At 34.1% G+C, this 19592-nt stretch overlaps 1 protein-coding gene across 4 annotated transcripts in view; it reads left to right on the top strand.

The window, feature by feature from the left end:
* The window catches only part of LOC133524981 (AF4/FMR2 family member 3), a 320144-nt gene that overhangs the window by 276975 nt on the left and 23577 nt on the right, over window positions 1-19592 (top strand). Inside the window, exon 1 of one of the 4 annotated variants that reach the window (XM_061861156.1) lies at window positions 8229-9439. The exons of the other annotated variants lie outside the window; for them this stretch is intronic. Within the exon in view, the coding sequence (XP_061717140.1) occupies window positions 9334-9439 (106 nt within the window). The 5' untranslated portion in view covers window positions 8229-9333. Of the gene's footprint in view, window positions 1-8228; window positions 9440-19592 lie in introns of those variants that run through there. 4 annotated transcript variants of the gene reach the window in all.

Here is a 19592-nt window from a genome sequence, read left to right as displayed (position 1 = left end):
ATGATTTTTATTTAATTCCCAATATAAAAAATAAATCACGCGGTCAACGATTTTCGACCGCTGAAGATGCTGTCGACGCATTCAAACTCGAGGTACCTCAGGCGGAGTGGTAGAAGTGCTTCAAAAATTGGTTCATACGAATGCAAAAGTGCATAGATCATCAAGGGGAATACTTTGAAAAACAATAAAACCATTTTCAGCCGTGTACGTTTGTTTTTTTGTTTCCGGATATATAAGTAGCAACCCTCGTACTATACTAGCATTCGTTTTTACACGTGAAGCAATCTTTTCTTTATTCCATGGCGATGAATTTAAGAATTGTTGATTCTAAAAACCGAAACCGGTTTTAACCGGTTTCGGTTTTTTTTTTTGTGGTAAAACCGAAGAAAAAACCGGTTTTGAAAAACTTCCGGTTTTTGCATTCCCTAGGAGTAGTTGATGTCCATCCAGGGGAGGGGCACATGATTAAATATATAACAGTACGCCTTAAAATTTCCTATATGATACACTTGGAATTTACGGTTATTTTGTAATTTAGAAACGGAAAATAGAAAAAAAACACAAAATATAGAGATAGAATTTCTCAATTATGTATGGTTCCCTATTTGGAGTTTCCACAGGAGCAATTAAAAATATTGGAAAAAATAAAAATGTCTTTTTCTACTTTTCGATTATAAATTACAAAATAACTGTAAATGCCATGTTGTATGTTAGGCCTATTTGTAGAAAATTACAAGGAGAACTTTCTGTATCAATCATGTTCCCGTCCCCTTGCATGCACGCCTATCGAATAGAAGCCCAGGGCCTATTTTACCAACTGACTATTTTAAACAAGAATTTATCTTACAAAATTGTTCAATAATACCTTTCATTCCAGAAATGTATGACTGGTTGTCAATGCCAGGTGAAATTTGTCACGTAGCTAAAACAAGTGCCAAATCGACTAACGATCAGCTATTCTGTAGTCAGTTCTTTCTCACGCCATCGCTCGGGGGCATGCAATAAACTTTGTTTCAATATTGGGGTCTCTGTTGACCTTGCTCCCCTAGCGAGGGTGCGCCGGCTTCTGCTAAACCACGATTTGATTTTAAAATGTGTCATAATTCTATTAAGTAAAACATAAATTGGAAAACTAAAAAACTGTTATAGAAGTTAATGAATTAGTTGCTGAAAGGAAGCCTCTTTTAATGTACCAAGCTTAGATATTTATAAATTATTTTAAAATAAAGTACCTATTTGAACTTGAATAAATTTAGGTCAAACCAACAAATCAGGACAGAAACTACTCTATAACCAAAGCGATATTTCCAAAAGTAACTAACGTTATTGATCTCCATCGGCCATAATAAACAAACAATTTAGAGTCCCGTAAACGTGTTACACATTAAGCCATTGAGGGGAGCGCGTAACCGGCCAAATAAAAACAAAACTCCGCACCTCCACCCTCTATGGTGGCAGCGTGCTATACTATTTGACAAGGTTGCAACAATCGAGCGATCAAATGAGAAAGGTCTTATGTTCGGTTTAAACTCACATTCTTTGGAATGATGACCGGTAGTGATGGGCGCTGGGATATGCCCTAACGTTAAATATGACGAACGAACGAATAGACACAAATGTTGTTTTTTATTTGTAATATCTGTTAAACTATCTATTTAGTACGGAAGATGTCATATGATGATTTATTCTATGATCTTCACTTTTTGTTTACCGGATATTATTTATCTGAACCGATATTTGGATAATGCGCATTATTTAGAAATTAAAATATTTATGTGTTGTCTCTTCATAAAACAAGAAAAACATCCCTAATAGGCCCCAAAATCAGAGCTATTCCCGTTCGCGAATTTTCTCGGAAATTGCATAACCCTCATGACCATAGACGGAGTAATTAATTAGACATTCAGTAGTGCTTAAACGTGGCGCTGGTAAAGGCTGCTCATTCAATTTCGCAGGGTTTATGATTTGTATCCTACAACAGGAGGTATAGTGTAGATTTTCTTAAGTTATTTTTACTTTAGGGACTTGTAAAAGCAACAATATCGTTTAAAAAGCAACTGTATCGTGATATTAGGTTCAAATATATGTAACAGCTCATAAGATAACATGTTTTGGTAATGTAAGACGATCGACCACCTCACTGTAGGCGAGCGCTCATATTATTACATATATTTGAACGTTAATAATATCACAATACAGTTGCTTTTTAAAGGACAGTGTTGCTTTTCTACGTGGCAAGTACGTTAACCGCTGGCATAAAAGAATCAATAGCTTTTTTAACAGATTAGGGTCCGAGGCCTAAAAACTATTTGAGAAAATTCTTACTATAGTTCAAAGTTAGGTTTTGTTTATTCATCCATATTATCTAAAAATGTATAATCTTATGTAAAAATGTGGGAGGTCGTGCCGCTCACGCATCGGCCTCCACAGTCACCAAACCCGTTGTCTAAATAGCAATGCTTAAATCGTCTGCAATAGACGCAAAGGCCTGTAATGATGTAAAAATTGCAAATATGTTTTAGGTTAGTTTCACTAACCTAATCCGTCATTATTATCGGTTAAATATTATTATTACGGTATTACGGTATAGACATCTATCCTCTTTACTCATAAAACTTTAAAAATCAAAATGACATGAAGACAAACGATTAATAGCTTGAAGCGCATTTATGAATCACGCCACTAAACTGTTCTTAACACAAAAATATAAAAAAATCCTTAAAAAGTCCTAAAGTCACAGTTCGCGAATCTTCTGGGAAAAGGCACAACCCTAATGGCCGGTGACAGTGTGGTGAATTAGATATTCAGTAGTGCTTAAGCGTGGCGTTAGTAAAGGCTGCCCGTTTAATTTTGCAGGGTTATGTATATTGGGGTGGCGATTTTCGTTGCTACGCTGACTAGTCGGACCCCTCTTTGATAGAGACGTTGGTTTTATATGGATCTTCGTTTGATTTTAAATTTCAACGATTAGAAATTAATTTCAATAATGAACAGGCGAAGTGCATTGAATAGACTCCCAAGGTCGTCCGTTTAACTTAATACTCAAAGCCTGCAATGTGAGCATTCCTTACCTCGAAAATAGTGTACTATTATTTAGTTTCTAGTAGGGGAATTTATTGCCTAACACCGATAAATTATCAACATGTTTCTTAATACTGTTTATAGTTTCAGTATATAAATGTTTTTGTGTCAAATGTCGCAGTTTCCCTATATTTGTTCACGATGGAAATGACTTGAAGGTTTTAGTTTTTTTTTTTTTTTGTCTTATCACTGACATATACCTATACTAGTGGCTCGGTGTGCTGTTGACATTGCGTTAAGAGTTCCGCTGAAAATAGTAAAAACAAATAAATACCACTTTGAGTCATTATCACAGCGTACTCGCAACGGTCTTAAGTGACATAGCTTAAATGGCATGCATAAGTTTTGTATGCCATGTTCCACCATTTGGAACATTTTCCAAAAAAACAAAATGACAGAATAATTCTATTTATCTACTGAACCTTTTCAGAAAATTTCCCGAGAATCGGTTGAGAATTGCGACCTATAGAGGAGAACATCCGGATATATTACGAAAGCAGTTTGCCCGAGTCAAAACGGAGACCTTCGGTAACGCTTCGGTTATATATATATATATTTTTCTATACATTTTTCTATTTTTCCACTACTGTCTTTCCAATATGGTAACGGGATAGAAAATCTTGGGACTTTTTTTGTTCCTATTAAGATAAAAAGAGCTCGTGATTCTGAGTATAAATAATATTAAAATTCCCAAATCTGAATAAATGTGTAGAGCGCAATTTTAAATAAAATGACCCTCCTATGACTTATTATGTACCTACTCGTATATGAAATTTACTAAATGACCAAAACATCCAGTTTATATGTAAGATATCTGCAACGCTAGCTTCGTCGGGTGCTAACAAATGCAAATCAGCAACTTTGTTTTGCAAACGCGAACCAGATCATAATACCTATTGAAAATATGACTATTTGCGTTTACCTGTTTATTTATTGGTCGTACTGGTTCTGGTTATACATTAACACTATACAGATCTAGTTTACACCGTTAAGTATAAAATGACAAGTTTGTTCGACTTAATTTAAGTCTCCCGTATGGCAATCGTCGATGTAGTAATTTGTTTTGATAAGGTTTTATAGCTTCTAAGCAACACTCGTAATCAGCGTTTATGACCGCGCTGGTCATTAACGATACGTTCTCATTTGTTTTCGAAGTTATACTCGGTTAGGTCAAGAGAACTGCTTGCTTCATGTTTCTGCAGTTGTTGAATTTGTGTCAATCTAGTTTTGAAATATGGTTGTGGTGGTATATGTTCAGTGCATGAGCTTCGTATGTATGTAATTAGCTAAGGTCCAAAGTAAAGTTTACCTACTGAGGTTTAGTTTTGTGACAACTAGTCTTTCGCACGCAAGCGCACATATTCTCTGTGCAGAACCGGGTTTTAGATAAAACTACATAGTTAAAATTACTGAAAAATTCGAGATATCAAGGTATTAAGATAAAGATAGTTTATTATTCAAGTAGGTATATTACAATGCGCTTATGAACGTCAAATAAAGCTTCTAATGCTAATAAACAATAAAATTTCAAAGTGTTACCTATTGGTATCCCATACCACACCGAAATGAAGTGCTGGAAGCTCCCACATTATACAAAGTAAAGTTGTAATTGGTTCCTAACTAGGCGGGGCGTTACTCGCATCCCGACCTGAAAATATCCTCTTTACTGGCTTATTTACTCTCGTACTTACCCGAACTACTATCAGCCAACCGGAGTTTACTACATACTTTGTTAATTAAAACGTTTCAACTTCAGAATCACGTACTTGATTGGATTACAGTCTAGTGGCAAGGTTGCGTTACGGCAGCCCCGCAAGTACGATGTAATAGCATGATCGTTTACACTTCTCAAGTAATTACAGTTACTGTTGATTTACTTAATAAATACGCGGGGCAACTAATAGGAGAAAAGTTATGCAAATGAAAAGGAATATAAACTATCTTTTCATTTTTAATAGAAGAAAGACTAATTAGATAGCTGTCAAGAAAAAATCAAGGCGTTTTTTACGAGACACATAAATGCGTATAACTTTTTCCTCAGTTTTACATCTTGTTAGCTTTCTTACCAATCCGTATTGGTAAATAAACCCCAGGAATTATTTTCAGGTTAGAAACATGCCTGTGGGTACACGCGAAGCTTTAGAAAGTTAATTTGGAACTTTGTTGCTAAGGTTATTTAATGAATAGTCGTTTAATTACCCTGGTTCCTAAAGAAAATATGGTTTGGCCATTGCCCAACGGATATATATACCGCCCTCTAGCTTTTATTATCCAACTCACAAATAGGCATCCAATGATTATGGTTAATAGCCAAAGAACACCTGTAAAATAGCCATTGTTAAAGTAGTAAAGCGGATTTCCTGTAAAAAGTTATGATTACTCGTAACAACATTTACCTACTATAATAATATTAACCGTACCATGTACAAATGATTAAAGTGAGTATAATATTTGCCACAATTTAACTGATCATACTTTATCGAGAACTAAATTTTATTTCGGTTTTCCTGTGTTTATTTTAACTTTATAGTAATTATATGATTATTAAGCTAAAATAAAATTACACTAAGAGCGGTATGAATGTCGGAATTGTATTATACGTACAGTTAATATCTGTAAAGCTGAAAAATCTAGTTTATTTTCTTTGTAGTATCGTTTGTTTATGGGACAGCCTGAAAAGTTTTTCCACTAAGGCGCACTGCCTCGCTTTCCGCCTATTCTGCATAGGTACCTATAAAACTTTTAACTGTGTACTGCCATATTGAATGTATATGTCTGCGGCCGATCGTAAGATCAGGCAGATCGTAATATTACTCTGTAATGTTTTGACTAGTCACATTAAACCAATAGATAGGTAATTACGTTAGGTTCGTTAGGCTCCGTCGACTCAGTGAACGAGACAAAGATTTTTTACGTTTGTGCATACATTAACAGATAAAAAACGTAATAAATATTTAAACATACAACTTTGCCAACTATTATTCATGGCTCTATTATATAGGTAAAGCATGTCTCGTTGCTTTTGTCATCCGAAAAATTTGACAGCGGGAGAATATTTAATATTTTAACCTAACTTTTCCAAATGAATTGCGTCTGTAAAGAGCTTTGGAACTAGACTAATGCGAGGTTTGTCAGCATTGCCGTCCGCTTGATTGATCTCCAACGATATTTAAAGAACTCATTTAACGCCATAAATATTCAAACGCTTAAAAATGGCTTTGACTTATTGTTTGTGCTGATAAGGTTTGTTCCACATTTACTTATATCGATGTTGGGCAGATAATACAATGAAGTCCAGTCCGGTGTTAAGAATTGTGGCCTTTTATGAAAACATTAAAAAAATCACATTCACTAAATTATTATGTTTTATAATACTGCTACTAATAATACTTGTTTAATCCCTAAAATCTGTATTCTTCTATATTGTGTAAAACACCAAATTCGCCATAGGACAAGTACCAGTTAGGGCTTAGGAATTTTAGGATCCACAAAATGCCATCCTAATTCAAGAAGTTTTGAAAGAATTTATGAAAAACCAACCCTTCAAATTTTAAGGACCTTAGACTAGTTATACCGCAAGTAATAATATTATTATATGTACTTCAGGCAACCAAATTTGTCAGTAAATAAGAACAAAGAAAAATAAGAAAACTATACTCATCCTTTTTGTTTGAGGGCTCGTACTAGCGTAAGACAAAGATAGTATGATTCTCTCTGTCTTTGTCTGAAATAAGACAGTCCAAACTATGTATTAGATATTTTGTTCTATCCTTAGCAGACTTAGTGATTTACTAGGCGTTGATCCTTAAGTCCAGTATGAATCTATTTCATATGCGACTAAATAGTCCCCATCCTAAAATTAGTGCATTCAAATGTACATTTATACTGAGTTGTCGCGTGCTCGAGTGAATGGCTCGAGCAAATATTGGCTTATTTGTAACGAGGCTCGGAATAGATCTCCAGCTCGGGCTTCTTGGAATTCGAGCCTGTTCAATACCAGTGCTCGACTACTGGTTTTGTTTTTAATGCTCGATTAATACGATTACGGTAACTACGGAATAGACAGGTCAAACACTTTCAGGAAAAAAAAAAAAGTCAGTCACAAGTAGGTAAAAAAGTATCCCAGCTGTAAGGATGCAGTGCAAAAAATAGTTTTAGATTATCTTAACATTGCAATGTCTACAGGAAAGATGACACAAACGCCAAATCAGGGTCCGGTAAAGTCCCGATGTTCAGATGAAACTGCTTACTTACTACAAGTAAATAGTTAGCATCCTAAAATTTATAAAAGTAACATATTTGGATTTGTATGTTATTCACTACTCGGTAATATGGATATCGGATAATGTACCTCGATTTCAAAATGGTGGTCTGCACTGGAAATGATGCAGCAAATAACGACTGTTTCATCATCACCAGAAGCTCCTACTGTGTATGAATGGATAATATCCTATGCAACATGATGCACATATACTTGTTGATTGTGTTATGATTCTAGATACCGTAGATGAACAACATTGTCTCAAATTTGATACACTTTAAAGAGTTAGTGGTAGTTGGTCGAAGAGTTTTTGAGAAAAAATCATTGTACCCATTTGTTATTATAAAATATAAGTTCCAGATATTTTCTAATAGATCGATTAGATGGTATTTTTACTCTATTTGTTGGAAAATTAACAAAAAAAATATTGTATGTTGGCAAGCTATAACGGAAACAAAAATGGAATAACAACAATAAAAAATTAATAAACGTTATGAGGGAAATATTCATGTGTTTAATTGCACGCAAGCTACTAGGGCATTTCATTTACATGAACTCTAGTCTATCGAGAGAGACTCAAGAGTAAATTTAGAATGAGGCATTCGAAGAAAATTAAAAGTTGTTATTGTTAGAAATTGTTGACTTTAGGTACTATTTAAAAATTCTTGATGTACTTAATCTCAGTGACAGAAGTTATAGTGACGTTTATGTATGACACTTTAATAAAAACCTTTAATTGCAACTATTACCTCATGTATTATGTAAGCTACTGTAACTGCTCTATATTGCTTAATACATCGATAATTGGCCTAGATATTAAAATATAATTCTGTTTGTATATTTTGAAACAGTAACTTAACATAAAAAAATAATATTTTGAAACAGTAACTCAACATAAAAAATTAAAAATGTACATTGCAATAGTCAAAAAGAGTTAGAATCTTAGCATCTTTAACATAGTCATATTAACCTAAACAGAATCTAATGTTATTATTTCCAATTAGATCCATCCACACTACGCTAGCGGTGCATACGCATCGAACGGCGGACGCTAACGCACGGCCAGTACACTCGCGTCCGCCGGCGCGTCGCGACGTTCGCTTTCTCGCGGGACTGTACCCACGTGTCCAACAACAACAAATACTGTAAACAGTACACGAGTGAAATATGTCCCTACAGATGATATTTTAATGATAAATCAACAAATAGTAAAACTATTTGGCTTTTGGAGACATTCAGACGTTGCCGACAGTCGAAATCGATGCAATGCATACACGTTGATGCGTGCATAATCAAGCGATTTAACCCCCCGTCTGGTCCGGTAATAATAGTCAACCCCCTCGTGCGCCCACCCCCACACTGTACGGAGATTTACATCTTAGATATTCACTACGGTGTTATGAAGTGCTAACTATGCTATCATGAGTTATTAGTATTACGTGGTCTTCACTTACCATATTCGCTAACAAGAATTGTTTTGAAGAGGCGAGAATGCTTAGGACTGGGAGTTTAGTTTTAAAAGTGTATTATTAAAACAATTTATCTTTAGCTTTGGCTCTATTGAGGCCGACTTTAGAACTTAAATTACATTTAAGGCTAATAAATGCTATCAAAGCGTAACGTTTAATAAAATATTACAAAAGACGTTTAACTAAAACTCTCAAAGAATGAACTAGAATACAATTGGTTCGATACGCACCCTCCTAAACTGACTACGTGACTGCAGCATGCACTTTGCGTTCGATCGATCCGGTGACTAGTCGGCCGACTGATCCCGCGACCGGCATACGGGGCGAGGAAGAACCCCATGTCACCACCTGTCCGTTGTAATAGCTTTCGGAAGACGGTCGCACGCGCGTACGCATCTGCCGCTGTTTCGCGCCAAAAACGGAACATGTTTTAAATTCAAAATGGTTCCTCAGTGTATCGATTGATCCGGTGTTGTGTGGACGTTCGTGTGTTTTGTGTTGTGATGTTTATAATGTGACACAATGCTTGGATTGCTCACGACGGATTTCGGTTATCAAAACCGATTGACGCTGCTGCAACAGCTGATCGAGTGTGGTGATGTGTTGTTGGGACCCGAATTCGTCTACGGTACGTTTAGTTTCATTTTGCAGTTATCATTTTATTGTAGGCCACCCAGTGGTCTCCAACTGACTTAGATAAACGCGTACCAGGAAACGGATGAGTCAATATGACTCACATGGAATACCTAATAAATCTATAGTACATTCGTCCCTACTTGTTTTATAAAATATCTGGCTAAGATCTGTCTAAAATAGATTCCGTCCGTAAAAGGAACGAAGTTCGTTCAATTTTACGCCGGAGAGATTCCTTTTACTAATTTAGATCGGCTATTTTTAAACCGAACAAATGTTGGTAAACGAACGCGTTACACTAGAATTCACGCTGACAAATAATAAAGTACCTAATAATAAACATACTTTTAAAGTTATCGATTTGAAAGACTTGACTAATACATAAAGTATTTATTAGTTACGTAATAAAATGACAGTATAGAATGCACCTGTTAGGGGAAAACGGCTCGAGCACACGCAAACATTAATGGCACCGACAAGTCAATTCAGTGCGAGTACAGCTTGATAAAGCTGACTGCATTATAAACAGTCGAGTACATGCCTATATTTCGTAAAACAATAAGCTGGTTTACTGTCGGAGAGATGAGATTGTAATCTGTTTACGTAAACACAGTAATGACTGATATGCCTACTTAGGCTATTAAAGAGAGGTATAATCAAGCCACATAGTCGTCGTTTGTTATTGTCGCTAGTTCCGAACTAAGCAAACGACTAAATGTTTACACGTTTACATAAAGTTTGAGATTCGATTCGTTTGGTCTCGAAAACACCATCTCGGCTCGGTCATAACTCATACCTCGTCTGATACGAAACTCTGAAAACACGTTTTGCTAATAATAAAATTGTACGTGACACTAATAAGTTTTGTCAATAAATTAATCGAATCAAGTATTAATTATGCCTCCTGCTAAAGTACTAATAAGAGATCATAGATTTCCACTTGCTATTACCTGAACGCGTAATACCTACCTATATTTTAGCCTATACTGATTAATTCAGTTATCAGAACCTTTGTTTAAACATTATTTATAATTTATCTGTTTCAGTCAGAATACTGAGTTTCGTCGTGGTATCTTCCTCCCTAAAGCCAACAACTACCACTCTCTCATCTTATTATGTACACAATCTGTTTGTCTCCTTCTATTTATCTTCTCCACATGCTAACAATCATTACCTAATTACCATAGCCTTCTCAAGCATTGTCAACATGGCATCTTGTATATCACCTTGCATAGCTTCTGTATAAGACTTGCGCAAATAAAAACTTTGTTACATCACTTTGATAGAGGCTTGCAACCGATTCGCTTCCCGTTGATCCGATTAACCTGCAATTAAGCCTACACGTGCAGTATTGCATCCGTCATGCGGCGTTCAATACAAATGCACTTACGTCCACGGAACGAACAACCACGTGCACACATACGTAACTTCATCACGTACTTCTACGTCGTACATGCGAAATTCTAAATTCTTATCACATCTGACATGCGCAAAGTCTGTAGTCTCTGTTGTTTTTTATACGTCACGTGTCACAGTATTTGCTGATCATCATGAGATGTCGTATTCTTATAACTGTTTGCGGTAAGACCAGATAATGCAAATCGTGAAATATGTCCTCTTAACTCCTCTTTTATTGCTATAGCCCACCCTAAAAAACCTTATATGCTGGTGATGGCGTTACGATTGACTTGGTAACAATTTGTCGTTTCATTATTTCAATCAAACTTGTTTTTTGTGAAGATCATATGAGAGATCAAATCGGATCATAAAATTCATAAATAAGAGTTAAACGTAACGCTTTGGACGTGGTCGTTACCATTCTCGTTCTCTGTTGTTTCTACTGAATGTGTGAAACAATATTTAAATTAGTATTAGTAATACGACTCCATAAGTAAGTAAGTAAATATTCTTTATTGTGCACCATACATTTAAAAATAGTCAGGAAATGAAAAAAACACGTAAAAGTTAGGTAACAACAGGTGGTCTTATCGCTAAGAAGCGATCTCTTCCAGACAACCTTTGGGTAGCAGGAAACAATGAACTTACAACATTGAACGGGTAGTGCCGATATACATATAATTCAACAAAATGAAGACGCAAACAATATAATACATACCTACATACTAATAAAATAAATACATATATACATACATTATATATTATACAATCATAAATAAAGGCAAGTTAAGGCAGCGAAAGGTAGTGAGTCTTCAAAAGATTTTTGAAAACGGGAAGGGATTTAGCACGTCTAATGTCTAATAGTGTAGGAAATGAAGCAAGTTGTTGTATGGAGACCCATGCATTAATTTCTCAGTCGATGAAATTTTGCTTGGTTATTGTATAGTATGAGTCGAAAAAAACATATAAATATCCAAAAAAAAAAACACTTCTAAGTTAGGTATTTATACGTAAAAATATAAATCTGTTTATATTTTTAACCGAGTAATTCCTCTGTCCAAAATTATTTTACCAAATAAGTTATTTGTATAAGTATGTAATACTAGAAAAAAATCTAAAAATTTTGTCAAACATGTGATTTTTTTTAAATGATAATTCCTTTTTTTGACGCTCATTTTCATCGGAAAATTGCACTGTCATTTTTTTCTTCTTATATGATCTTAGAATATAATTTGGCGTAGTGGGTAAGAATATCCAAAAAAAAATACATGCCCAAATTTATGTATTTTACAACTATTAAAAACTGAGAGTGGAAAATATCTCAGCCTGTATTCTTTTTAAATATATACTGAGTAGTCACGTATACACTTAAATTGAAAATATCCAAAAGAAATATCATCCAGAACACCGAAATTTTTGAAGCGAAGATAAATCCATCCCGCGGTTACGCAATAATGTACCGTCTTCTTTTAGCAGTTAAGTGCAGATTAGTGTCCTTGTGCTACTAGTACGATCCGACCGCGTGACCCGCAGTCCACACTTAAGAAGGGAGTTGTCGTTGTCACTGATGTGTGAGTCTTTACACTACATTTAGTGATTTTTGCGTTTTATTTGTACCGAATAATATATACTTACGCAGTTTTATATAACATTGATTAGAATAATATCACGCTAAAGACGGTTATTATATTATATATTACCCCCTTTTTCAGTTTTTCTCAAATATCTCGTAAACGGTGGCCTATAGCAAAAAATGTTCTGTAACGTAAATAATATATATAAAATTGCCTAATCGAAAGATTCAGTGCACTTTTTCGCTAGGATCAACATTTAAAAAATATTAAAGCGGGAAAGTTAATTAAAATTTATGGTCCATTTTACTATATTTTCGTGAATAACCCGTAAATAGCAAAAACCTTGTTAAACGTAAATAATTTACACATTTTTTTTACAAAAAAGATTCAGTAAACTTTTTGAAACTATCAATATTTAAAAAGATATTAAAGGGGGAAAGTCAATTAAAATCAATTCTAAGGTTCCTTTTCTTTCGTTTTTCGTAAATAATTTGTAAAGTATGATCCATAGCAAAAATCTCTCATACATAAATATTAACCATAATTTTTTTTACAAGAAAGATATATGAAACTTTTCGCTAGGATCAACATTTAAAAAGATACTAAAGCGGGAATATTAATACTAATCAATTTTAAAGTCACTTCTTAGTTTTTCGTAAATAACTCTTAAACGGCAGCTCATAACAAAACAGATTCTTATACATAAATAATTAACATAATATTTCCTACAAAAAACATACAGAACACTTTTCTCCAGGATCAATATTTAAAACAATATTAAAGGGGGAAAGTAAATCACAAATAATTTACAAGTCCCTAATTTTTTTGTTTTTCGTAAATAACTCGTAAACAGTGGCCCAATGCAAAAATTTCTTTATACAGTAATAATAGAAATGTAATTTTGTACAACAAAAGTTCCGTAAATTTTTTCGCTAGGATCAATATTTAATGAGATATTAAAATTCATTATAATCAGTTTCCAGGTCCTTTTTAGGGTTCCGTACCCAAAGGGTAAAACTCCGCTGTCTGTCCGTCCGTCTGTCACCAGGCTGTATCTCATGAACCGTGATATACAGTTGAAATTTTCACAGAATTCTGATGATGTATTTCTGTTGCCGCTATAACAACAAATACTAAAAAGTACGGAACCCTCGGTGGGCGAGCCCGAATCGCACTTGTTGGTTTTTTTTTAGTCAGAGGGGCAAAGTTACTTACAATGAATCCTCAGGTCTCTTTTTTAGTTTTTCGTAAATAATTTGTAAAGTATTATGACCTATAGCAAAAAATATATATGTGTATATATATATAAACAATTATAATAAAAATTTCTACAAAAGACATGCGGAACATTTTTCCCTAAGATCAATATTTATTAAGGTTTTAAAGCGAGAAACAAATAATGTGCAGAATTGATTAAAATTAACTTTCGCGGTTTAATATCTCAATAATATTGATCCTAAAGAAAAAGAATAGAAATCTTTTTTCTAGAAAATTTTATGTAAAACATAATAGTACATTACGATACAAGTGCGAAAAATAGGAAATTCGAAACGAGTGGCGATAAATTAAAACACGACCGAAGGGAGTGTTTTAAATCGACACGAGTTGCGAATTACCTATTCGCACATGTATCGTACAACGTTTTACAGTACATATGGCCCTTTAAATGTTCGACACAGTAACGTAATATGCTACTTCTCGCACTAGTGCTATAAAGTAGCCCCATATGTACTGTAAATAATGTTTGAACGTGTTTTGCTACGGGCTACCGTTTACGAGTTACTTACGAAAACTAAAAAGGGTTTTTAAAATTGATTATTATTAACATTCCCGCTTTAGTATCTTTTTAAATATTCATCCTAGCGAAAAGTGTGCTACATATTTCTTATAGAAAATTTTATGTTACTTATTTATGTATGAGATATTTTTTTGCTATGGGACATACTTTAGAAATTATTTACGAAAACTAAAGAAAAGGAACCTTAGAATTGGTTTTATTAACTTTCCCTCTTTAATATCTTTTTAAATATTGATCCTTTCACAAAGGGTACTGAATCTTTTTTGTAGAAAGTTTTGTGTAGATCATTTATATTTTACAGCGTTTTTTGCTAATTGCCACCGTTTACGAAAATATAGAAAAATGGACCATAAAATTGATTTTAATTAACTTTCCCGCTTTAATATATTTTTAAATATTGATCCTAGTGAAAAAGTGGACTGAATTTTTCTTGTACGAAATTTTATTTAGATGATTTGCGTGAAAGAACATTTTTTGATATGGGCCACCGTTTACGAGTTATTTAAGATAAACTAAAAAAGGGCCATTTAAAGCTAGCAGCCGCGTCGATGCAATTGTCTCACGTGCGCTCCAAGCGATATCATTGTCGCTGGTTACGATTAGAATTATAGTTTGGCATGCTATGATAGAAATATTTATATGTATTTCTGTTGCCGCTATAACAACAAATACTAAAAAGTACGGAACCCTCGGTGGGCGAGTCCGCCTCGCACTTGTCCGATTTTTTAGTCAAAGAGGAGCAAAGTTACTTACAATGAATCCTCAGGTCTCTTTTTTAGTTTTTCGTAAATAATTTGTAAAGTATGACCTATAGCAAAAAATATATATGTGTATATAAACAATTATAATATTTTTTTTTAACAAAAGACATGCGGAACACTTTTCCCTAAGATCAATATTTATTATGCTTTTAAAGCGAGAAACACAAATAATGTGCAGAATTGATTAAAATTAACTTTCGCCGTTTAATATCTCAATAATATTGATCCTAAAGAAAAAGTTTAAGAAATCTTTTTAATGTTAAGTATTTATGTTTAACATTCTTATTGCACTGGAGTACCGTTTAAGAGTTATTTACGAACAACTAAAAAAAGTACCTATGAATTGATTTACCCCCTATAATATCTTCTTAAATATTGATCCTAGAGAAAAGTGATCGAATTATTTTTTGTAGGAAATATTATGTGCATTCTTTATGTGTAAGAACGTGTTTTGCTACGGGCTACCGTTTACGAGTTACTTACGAAAACTAAAAAGGGTTTTTAAAATTGATTATTATTAACATTCCCGCTTTAGTATCTTTTTAAATATTCATCCTAGCGAAAAGTGTGCTAGATATTTCTTATAGAAAATTTTATGTTACTTATTTATGTATAAGACTTTTTTTTGCTATGGGTCATACTTTACAAATTATTTACGAAAACTAAAGAAAATGAACCTTAGAATTGGTTTTATTAACTTTCCCTTTTTAATATCTTTTTAAATATTGATCCTTTCACAAAGTGTACTGAATCTTTTTTGTAGAAGGTTTGTGTAGATTATTTACATTTTACAGCGTTTTTTGCTAATTGCCACCGTTTACGAAAATATAGAGAATTGGACCAGAAAATTGATTTTAATTAATTTTCCCGCTTTAATATCTTTTTAAATATTGATCCTAGTAAAAAGTGTACTGAATTTTTCTTGTAGGAAATGTTATATAGATGATTTGCGTGATAGATCATTTTTTGATATGGGCCACCGTTCACGAGTTATTTAAGATAAACTAAAAAAGGGACATTTAAACCCTCCCTCCCCCGTACACAATAGCGCCACCCCCATCTATCAGTACTTTCAGTATGTTATGTAAGGTACCTTTATCTACAACTATGCCAAAATTCGCTTATACACGAATTATTTCCCCGTTTTTTCCTTCGTTTGGTGGCCTAATACGTACGACTCGAATTGAATAAATTGAATTTAAGAATATAAATATTTAAATTAGACACATCGCATAACCTACCTATTTCATTTGTAGGTACGATAGAGACTATACTTACGGTAGGTACTACACAGACAGGCAGGCATACGGCAGGTCAAAAAAGAAACAAGTAGAAATATTTTTTAAAACAGTAACCTATGCACCTAGGCGATACGCGAATGAATAGAGAAGTAGCAAGCTGCCACCGCCGGGCAGGCGCGGCGCGCGCGCTGGCGGCGGCCGGTACCGCTCCCGCACCCCGCTTGTACACCCCGCTCCCTACACACTGCTCCCGATATGTTAAGTTTTTAATACCCTCGTTATTTTTTTGGATGTTTTTATAGTTGGATGGAAATAAAACTGTGATCTTAATTCAATAAATAAAATGGATAGAGAAATTTTTCACAGCGAGTAAAAAGGCAATTTCTGAAAATAGTATAGTTATATGGATTTTTTTTTTAGATTTTCATTTTGTAGCTATAAAACGGCAATAAAATGGCATTCCAGTGAAAAAATTAGACGGAGTAATTTTCCGGTCCAAGACACGTCCAAAAATTATATTTTATTAATATTGGTATTTCTGCTGGGATATTTTTTTTGGATATTTCATATATTGTTGTAATACGTTACATGAATATGTCTGGTGAAGAAAGTTTGAACGGAGCATTTTTCCGTAAAAAGATATTAAAGATTTAATACTTTAGGTATTTACTTAAATCCTATTATTATTATTCTTTGGAAATTAAGACAATACTTTTTATTTATTGATACTTTATCATACTGTAAAGTTTTTTCTGGCAGAGGAGTTACTGCGGGGTCCACTACCTTTATTTCCTACACTATAATGGCAAAGCATTCCACAACCGAACAGCACGAAAAGAAAAAGAGTTGCTATAAAATTTTGATGATGAAGGTGGTGGAGCAAGGAGATGCATCTCCGCACAGCGGACCGAGGAAAGATAGTTGAAACGCTTTTTAAGATATAGAGGGGTGGAGGGGTTGAAAAGAATGTCCATATTTAAGTGACTAAAGTTAGAATACTACCAAAAGACATACATGGGAACTATCCTGAAGTATCATCGATCTTCAAACTCACACGATTAAATGTCACCTCGGCCAGTGCACGCGATAGCATTGTCCTCACGATAATATCGCTAACGGAAATTCACCAAGAACACCTTTATTTCTCACAATACTAAGTCCAGTTTTCTTTAGACGGCTAAGTTACCCGATTGCCATCATAATGACTCGAATCTTATTATCGTCGTTGTGTACTTCCTGATGCAGATTAAAATGTGTTAATATCTCGCTAGTACCATTAGGTTTGCGTGGCTAATCGCTTCTGGTTTCGTTATTTAGCGATAGGAGACAGCATATCTGAAAGATGGAAGTCCTTATGAAGTTTCCTTCATATCTATCTAAGGTCGTGATCATCTAACGTCTCTCTAGATTGTATGACTTATTTGTATGTAGCTTATGTAACTTACATCAGGTTTTCGTATAATTCTAATGAATCTGAAAACCCGCACAAAGCACTAATATGTAAACGGCACTATAATTCAGTGCATAGTTACTCAGATTTAATTTTGGAGGAAAAAAAATCCCACTATTTGTGAGGTTATTTATATATATAATAAGTGTATAAAAACCTTCAGACTCGTGTGTACTATTATGTCTTTTGCGACAATTAGATGTCCAAAAAACATTTTTAATAGTACTAGTTTCTGCCCGCGACTTCGTCTGCGTGAAATGATGATGTTGATTAATAATAAGTTTTCAGACAAAAAAATCATTTTCGATACAAGTTTTTATCGCTGACTGTACTTTTACTAATACAGGCATAGGTAACTAATACACATCGAGACAGTTCTAAAAACCCCAAACACAATTAGGTTGGGTTGTTTCATCACAGAGTTCCTATGGTAACCTCCTGTCTCCATCATCAGCGGTGGCAGTATGGTTCCATTTTTATCACTTATCTCTATGCCCGTCACTTTCGCGCTTACATACTTGTTACTACGTGACAGGCATGGTGACAAATGATAAAGAGCCAACCATCTTAGCCCTGCTGATCAGCTTAATGGTATCATAATATTGCATTATCACCCGACTTACATATTTATCCAAATTTTTAGCTCAATAGGATAGAGGAAGTGGGTAAAATTTAGCTTCCAAGATTTGACCCACATATACATACATACATTACATACTAATAGAGCAAGTGAAATAAAAACTACCCTATGTTCTTATGAACTTTTTCGAGGCAAAAACTATCTTCATACCAAATTTTGTTCAAATAGATTCAGCGTTTTAAGCGTGAAGAGGTACACTTTTGCATTTATAATATTAGGATGGATTGTATTAATCTCAAAACTGTATTTCATGCTATTCTTTGTTGTAGTACAACGGTAAACCCATTAACAGTCGTGACAGTATGACAGTAATGTAAAGCGAGTAATAAAAACTGTCTCAGATCAATCCGGCGGAGCGCATTCCGAATTGGCTGTGGTGCATTCTTGGTCTCCATCATCACTTCGTGTCATTTTCGTCTGTTTGTGTCTGGGTCTCTACGTGACACGCGTAACTGTGGCGTGGCTTTATTTACCTTAACATTATGCTTTATCGATAGCAATTTTGACACGCCGATAGTTTAAGGATAATGGTAATTATCTATTTTTATTTCACGCGTTTGTAGATTTCATGGTGTTATTTAATACACTCGCGGGTAAATAATACGGGTCAGTGACATTTAATGTATATCGTCAATATATAATCGTTGTTCAATCTTGAGTAGTTACCGGGTACATAAATATAAACGTACATGGACTTATTTATATACGGTTTGGTAGTGGCTCTATGTGTAGCGACTGGACCAGAAACGTGTTAATTGCAGATATTTATACTCATTGCCTGCGAACACGCCAGTCTCACTACAGTTGCACAATAAAAAACGCATTACTTGGCTTATTTAATTAAAACAAGTTCATCTTAAATAGAGCTTTAATTGATTATAACTTGATTTGTTAACACTTTTTCCAAATAACTCTTTTCATGAACTCCACTGGAGAGCTATGAATACGAGTAATTTTCTTCGGAAATTAATGAAAATGAAAATGAAAATGTTTTATTTGTTAATGATACAGGGTTCAATTGTAAAGGTAAATTAATACAAAGACATCTGTTGTCTTTGTATTTTTGCTGTCTGGAGATTGTACAGTTAGGTACTGATTTTTTAAATTCTGGTAATATTGTTTTCTAAAATGTTTCAAGTCCAGGTTTCATCAATTCTCATAGATTTGGTTGTTAATCTTGGACAGCTATTACCTACTTCCTACTTTTTTATATATTTTACCTTGACACACATCTTAAATCCCAATAAATAAATAAAAGTATAAATAAATATTATAGCACATTATTA

The sequence above is a fragment of the Cydia pomonella genome, chromosome 14 (genome assembly GCF_033807575.1).
Source record: "Cydia pomonella isolate Wapato2018A chromosome 14, ilCydPomo1, whole genome shotgun sequence".
NCBI classification, from domain to species: Eukaryota; Metazoa; Arthropoda; class Insecta; order Lepidoptera; family Tortricidae; genus Cydia; species Cydia pomonella.
This window is presented reverse-complemented; position numbering and strand designations above follow the sequence as displayed.